This window comes from Malurus melanocephalus, unplaced genomic scaffold, assembly GCF_030028575.1.
Source record: "Malurus melanocephalus ecotype Western Australia unplaced genomic scaffold, MMel_1.1 scaffold_318, whole genome shotgun sequence".
Lineage (NCBI taxonomy): Eukaryota > Metazoa > Chordata > Aves > Passeriformes > Maluridae > Malurus > Malurus melanocephalus.
In genome coordinates, this window is record NW_026623550.1 from 788,955 (window position 1) to 795,686 (window position 6,732).

Genomic DNA, 6,732 nt, shown 5'->3' on the forward strand with positions numbered 1-6,732 from the left:
TGAGCTGTCCCTATGTGGCTCTGAGGTGGCTTTAGCAGTGTCAGAAGCTCAGAGGAGCAGCTCTGGCCACATTCAAGCCACACACTCAGCTCTTTCTGTACCCACTCCCCAGAGCTTTGGGGTTTTGCTCCCCACCCTTTGAGCTTTCCCTTTCAGCCTGGTGGCCTCTCATCCCACGTGTCACCCGCGCTGTCCCTGAGCTCTGCCTGTCCCCCGTGTCCCCTCAGAGCTCCCTGTGGCCGATGACCTTCGGGCTGGCGTGCTGTGCTGTGGAGATGATGCACATGGCAGCCCCTCGCTACGACATGGATCGCTTTGGGGTCGTGTTCCGGGCCAGCCCCCGCCAGGCTGATGTCATGATCGTGGCGGGGACCCTGACCAACAAAATGGCCCCGGCGCTGCGCAAGGTACTGGGGACTGTGGGGGCTACTGGGGACCGTGGGGGCCACTGGGGGCCATGGGGGCTACTGGGGAACGTGGGGCTACTGGGGAACGTGGGGCCACTGGGGATCATGGGGCCACTGGGGATCATGGGGCCACTGGGGGCTGTGGGGGTCACTGGGGACTGTGGGATCACTGGGGACTGTGGGGGCTCTGGGGGCTATGGGGCTACTGGGGAACATGGGGCCACTGTGGAACATGGGGGCCACTGGGGACTGTGGGGGCTCTGGGGGCTGTGGGGGCTACTGGGGACTGTGGGGACCAGTGGGGGCTGTGGGGCCACTGGGGACCCTGTGGGCTATGGGGGCTACTGGGGACTGTGGGGACCAGTGGGAACTGTGGGGCCACTGGGGACCGTGGGGCCACTGGGGGCTGTGGGGCCACTGGGGCCATGGGGCCACTGGGGGCCGTGGAGGCTACTGGGGAACATGGGGCCACTGTGGAACATGGGGACCATGGGGCCACTGGGAACTGTGGGGGCCACTGAGTGCTGTGGGGGCCACTGGGACTGTGGGGCCACTGGGGTGCAGCAGGATGAGGTGGGAATGATCCCAAATATCCCTGTCCCRCAGGTCTATGACCAGATGCCAGAGCCTCGCTACGTGGTGTCCATGGGGAGGTGAGTGCCAGGACATCCCTGGTGCCGTGGGGGGAATCAGGAAGAGGGAGAGGAATTTTTTACTCATTTGTGTTTCCATGTTCTTTAAGAGATTTTGTAGAGCAGAGCAGAAAAGCTCCTTCTGGGAATGATTTGTGTGAATCCTTCCAGGGACAGATCCGGGGGGTTTGCAGCTGCCAGAGTCCTGGGATTGGTGTATGTCTGGAATCYCAGAGTTTGCTTTTGGCTTTCAAAATGCTTCTGCTGTGCAGTGTGGAATCTGCTCCATGGAGGACTCATTTCAAATCTGCTCCATGGGGGAATCTTGGTTGGAATCTGCTCCATGGGGTGGTCTTGGTTGRATTTCGTGGTCTCAGAGGTCTTTTCCAACCTGAATGATTCCATGATTCTTACAACTTTCTCATCCCTTGGCTGGTCCAGGCTGGAAGAGGAAAAGTTCTGGGAAAGCTCTGAGGCAAAACAAAAGATTTTGTAGCAGAGAGGAAAGGCTGTGAAATCTGCTTTGTGAGGGTGATRGGAATTGTTCAGTTGGGTTGGATTCAGCTAAAAACGTGCCAGGCAGGGCTCGTGAYGGGGCTGAAGGGCCACAGTGGCACCTGGAAGTCCCTCCCTGTGAGCTCTCAGCTCATGGCACTGGGCCTGGCAGTGCCCACCTGGCTGGTGCCACCTTCCCTTGGGCTCCTGCTYGCCCTCCTGAGCTGTCCTTGTCCCTGTCCCTGTCCTGCAGCTGTGCCAACGGCGGGGGCTACTACCACTACTCCTACTCCGTGGTGAGGGGCTGTGACCGCATCGTGCCCGTGGACATCTACGTGCCAGGTACAAGGGGCAGCTCCACCTGTGAGCAGGGCAGGGAGAGGGGAATTCGCTGCATTTGGGCTGAGCTGGGTGTAGTTTGAAAGGTGTAGGTTTGAAAGGTGTAGGTTTGAAAGGTGTAGGTTTGAAAAGTTTTCCTGTTTGAGTGGTAGGGAAGCTGCAGCAGCTTCAGGGATTGTGGTGGGGGAAGGTGGGTTTGGATATTCCTGCTCTGAAATCAAAGAATTGCTATGTTTGATAAAGATATTCTTGATAAACACYGTTAATTTAGGTTTTTTACACTCTTGCCTGTGCCAGCCACAAAGCCAGAGGGAAGTCAGCTTTGGGTTATAAATCCTGAGGTTTTCACCTCTCCTGCAGCTCGCAGCCCTGTGACCTCCCTCCCTTTTTCCTTCTCCTCCCTCTCAGGGTGCCCACCCACAGCTGAGGCTTTGCTCTACGGGATCCTGCAGCTGCAGAGGAAAATCAAGAGGGAGAGGAGGATGCAGATCTGGTACAGGAAATAGCCTTTATTTATGTCCCCACTCACTGCCCCCGGGCACCGCTCACAGTTACGCACAAATCCGGCTCCTCACGCGCCTTCCAATAAAACTCTACCTGGTCCAGGTGCTTTTCTGGTTTTAATCTGATCTGAGGTATTGAAAARCTGGGCTAAAAAGCTGGAGCTGAATTTGATAGCGCTCGCTGAGTTTGTTTCTGGTCTGAACAACCTGTCTGTGAAGGTAAATTATGTCAAATTGTGACATAAAGGCCTTTATTTTTATAACWTTCTTGGGAAGTTTTGAGACCAGCACATGTCCAGGTGATCCCTGAGCTCTCCCTGAGCTCATCCCTTACTGCTCCTTGTTGATAACTCCTACACAGGATCTAACAAATCTATAATATTTGTGTGCACAGGGGTCAGAAATTAATTCTGTTTCTGTAAAAAGTAAAACATTGATATTTAAAAWCAGAATGTGATTGATAAAACTGAATGCAGAGCTCCTTTAGCAGGGTAGGGATAAAGCAGCCTGCTCTGGATGCATCCCAGGAGCCTGGGATGAGGAATGGTCATGCCTGAGGGACAAACACACTTTGGAAAGACAAATAAATCGCTCGGGAGCAGCAGTTTGGGTATTTCATTCCTTTTAATGGACTTTATCCCTTCCGGGGAGAGAGGAAACATCATTTATTGAGCTGTGAGGGGGTGTTTGGGTTAGGATTTGCTGCTGTGGAGCTTGGCCGAAGGTTTTGGGAAACTTCCCTGGGGAGCTGCTTCAGGAGAAGCTGAAATGCCTCAAAATGCCTCAAAATGCCTCAAACTGCCCTGTTTCCCCACCTGGTTTGGATTATTTAGCTCTTGTGGGAAGCCACCCTGTGATTTCTCAAAATGATGCAGTTTTTATAGGGAAAGGATGGTTCTGGAACCCCTTCAGCCAAAGGCTCCGAACCAGAGTCTGAAATTCCAGCTTAACTGAGAATTGCAAGAATTTAAGGGACAGAGGAGGGTGGGATCTTCTTCCACAGAGCCCAAAGGTTAGGGGGCTCCTGAGGGAGGGTGTTTCCCATTTTTCCACTGGAATCCAGCACTTCCATCCCAAACCTCCACGCATCTCAGGATGAATCAGCTCTGATCTTTGGGGGCCATCAAAGCAGATCAGAGCCGTTCTCCTCCTCATCAGCACACGGCCAGCCCCTCTCCCGGGGGTTGCCCGTCAGTGTTTGAGCACGGTGGGGGTGATCATCTTGGGGTAGGAGTAGTAGCGGCACTCCGCAGGCGGCTCCAGCTCCATCACCGTCATGCTGATGTTCTCCCGCTTGAACCCCGCCTCCACCAGCTGCCCCACCTGGGTTTCCTGCGGGAGAGGAGGGGAGTGGGTGGGTGGGAGTGTCCGGGTATGAAAGGGGACACCGCAGGGACAGCGAGGGAAAAACCCTCTGAGCCCCCTCCTGCRCATCCCCACCACCACGGAGTGCATCCCACAGCGCTGGGCTGGGGCTTTGGGGAGGAGAAAATCTCACCTCAAACATCTTCTGGATGTCGCTGTACTGGGTCTTGAGCAGCTCCCCCCACGAGGTGAGGTTGCAGTAGGTGAGAACCCCTCCCGGCCGCAGCAGGCGGAAGGCGTGGGCCTGCCCCGGGAATTCGGGAGCCAGGTCAGCTCTCCCGGCCCCAGCTTCCCCTCCAAGCTCCCCGCAGAGCCGCTCCCCGAGGCGTTACCTTGATGAAATCGAACTGATGTGTGTGCCACGTGTCCTCCGACAGCGGGTAGGCGTCGTACAGGATCCCTGCCCGGGAACACCGGGAACTGTYCGTTAGCTGGGAGAGACCCTGAGGGGCTCGTGTGTCCCGGGAAAATCCCCCTGCATGGCCTGGTACCGTTATTTTCCTATTTCGGATTGCCCCCATGTCTCTGACCCCTGGAGGGCAGTGATGTGCTGCTCCACAAGAGAAGGATCCACCCCCAGGACAAGGATCCACTCCCAGGACAAGGATCCGTCCCCAGAACAAGGATCTGCTGCCCAGGACAAGGATCTGCTCCAGGACAAGGATCCATCCCCAGGACAAGGATCTGCTCCCCAGGACAGGGATCTGCTCCAGGACAAGGATACACCCCCAGGACAAGGATCCAACCCCAGGACAAGGAACCACTCCCAGGATAAGGATCCATCCATGACAAGGATCTGCTCCCTGGGATAAGGATCTGCTCCCCAGGACAAGGATCTGCTCCCCAGGACAAGGATCCATCCCCAGGACAAGGATCCACTCCCAGGATTAGAATCCCAGGGACACCAGCTGTGCCCTGTCCCCAACCCCAAGGGCTCCCCCTGGTCAAACTGCTCCCCCTTTCCATGGTTCAGGGATGTCCTGGGATGCCCCAGGCTTTGCTGCACCCCAACTCTGCCGTGGGGACCCCTCCCCAGCCTCTCCCTGTCCCGCAGTTGAATGTCTCACCACTGAAGTGCCCATCAGGCAGCGTTGGCACCACGTCCTCCCACAGCCCCTTCAGGGGCACCACCTGTGGATGGGGGGCAGAGGGGTGAGCTGAGGGGTCACAGACACCCCAAAACCCTGGCACAGCCCACCCTGACCCCGACCTTGTGTGGCTGKGCCTTGGCCCATTGCTCCAGGCGCCGGTAAACGCCCTCATTGCACTCGATGATCCAGTGCTCCTCGATGTCGAATTCCTGCACCTTGGAGGCGGAGATGGCCATCCCAAATCCCACCTCGAGCACACGGCCACCTGCAGATGGATCCCAGCACACACTGGGTTTGGGTTTTCTCCACCTCAAAGCCCTCCAGCCCCAAATTCTGACCCATTCTTTCCCCAAATTGTTATTTTTTTTCTGTGCAGGTTGGAAGCACGTGGTGCTGCTGGCACTGGGGGAGAAGCCAGAAGCAGCCCCATGTCCCTGTCACCTGCTGCCCCCACAGTGTCCCTGTCACCTGCTGCCACCCACAGCAGCGCTTTGCCCCCACAAATCCCCCCCAGGTGATCCCAGCGAGAACAAAAAATGTCCCTCAGAGGCACTAAACCCTCCCTGTGCTGGGAAACAGCCCCAAAAACAGCAGGTCCTCAACAAGAGGTGGCTGCACCCCCTCCCCACATTCCCATCCCCTTTCAGGAATGTGTCACCCTGACACGAGCACACAAGTGCCACCGCCCCTGTCACTGCATGGGGGTYCCACAGCACAACACCCCCATATCAGGGTGGAAGCTGCACCCCTGACACGTCCCCAAGCCCACAGGGTCCCYGTTACCCTTCGATGCAGCCACAGTGGCCAGGGAGTGCATGTAGGGCATCTCCCAGCGCTCCATCACCGGCTTGCCCATGATCTCCAGGTGGGCATCGGGCTCATCGTAGCCGGCCATGGCCTTGCTCCAGGCTGCCTTGCAGTCCTCGCCCTCGGCAAAGATCGGCCCGGCCGCTGCTCCRGAGCTCATGGCTGCAGGAAGAAAGTCCAGCTGGATGGGCTGAGACGTGCCAGGAGAGGGAAAGAAAGGGCCACGGGGCTCTTGGCCGGCTTTAAATAGGCCAGCGGGAAAGTGCTGAGTGTGCACAGCCGGCTGGGGCCCCTCCAGGGATCGGGAGCCCTTATCGGGAATGGGAGCCCTTATCGGGAACGGGGCAGCACGGGGCAGGCTGGGATTGCCARGCCTCAGTGGTCACACATGGCCTGGGGGTCACTGGGGTGTTCTGGGGGGTGCAGAGGGTGGCACGGTCTGTGCATGGCCAGAGTGGGTCTGGGGGACATGGAGGAAAGGGTTTTCCCTCTGCCTGGTGCTGTGTTCCACGCACTGTCCTACACTGTGACCCTCTCCAGGGCTGCACACCGGGACTGTGCCCCTCTCCGGGACTGTGCCCCTCTCCGGGACTGTGCCCCTCTCTGGGACTGTGTCACACTCTGGGACTGTGCCACACTCTGGGCCATGCACAGCCCTGTGCCCCACACTGTCCCACACAGCCCTGTGACCCTACACTGTCCCACACAGCCCTGTGCCCCACACTGTCCCCCACAGCCCTGTGCCCCACACTGTCCCACACAGCCCTGTGCCCCACACTGTCCCCCACAGCCCCGTGCCCCACACTGTCCCACACAGCCCTGTGACTCTACACTGTCCCACACAGCAGGAGCACGCACGGTGCCGGACCCACTCCGCACCACCCCCGGGCACAGCGCTGTGTGTGACACGGGGACCCGCACACCCAGAGCAGAGCCGGGTGCACCGCAAGGGCCGGAGGGAGGGTCCGGGGGGCTGCAGGCGGTGCTGAGCCCGGAGAGGCGGGACCCTGCAGGTGGGCAACGGGACCCCGCGGGTGGGCAGTGGGACCCCGGGGATAGACAGTGGGACCCTGAGGATCACGGGGATGGACAG

At 58.4% G+C, this 6,732-nt stretch overlaps 2 protein-coding genes across 2 annotated transcripts in view; one reads left to right on the plus strand and one right to left on the minus strand.

The window, feature by feature from the left end:
- NDUFS7 (NADH:ubiquinone oxidoreductase core subunit S7) overlaps positions 1-2,480 on the plus strand; it is an 8,298-nt gene extending 5,818 nt beyond the window's left edge. The window contains exons 5-8 of the mRNA XM_057377542.1: positions 228-407; positions 1,014-1,060; positions 1,788-1,876; positions 2,282-2,480. Of these exons, the coding sequence (XP_057233525.1) occupies positions 228-407; positions 1,014-1,060; positions 1,788-1,876; positions 2,282-2,379 (414 nt within the window). The 3' untranslated portion in view covers positions 2,380-2,480. The remainder of the gene's footprint in view (positions 1-227; positions 408-1,013; positions 1,061-1,787; positions 1,877-2,281) is intronic.
- A 501-nt stretch (positions 2,481-2,981) lies between these two features.
- Positions 2,982-5,920, minus strand: GAMT (guanidinoacetate N-methyltransferase). Its single transcript, XM_057377541.1, has 6 exons — positions 5,616-5,920; positions 4,952-5,097; positions 4,809-4,872; positions 4,074-4,141; positions 3,875-3,985; positions 2,982-3,708 (listed from the first exon to the last, which is right to left on the minus strand). Exons 1-6 carry the CDS (start codon positions 5,797-5,799, stop codon positions 3,568-3,570), a joined length of 714 nt encoding a protein of 237 aa, XP_057233524.1. The 5' UTR covers positions 5,800-5,920; the 3' UTR covers positions 2,982-3,567.
- Positions 5,921-6,732: the final 812 nt, after the last annotated feature.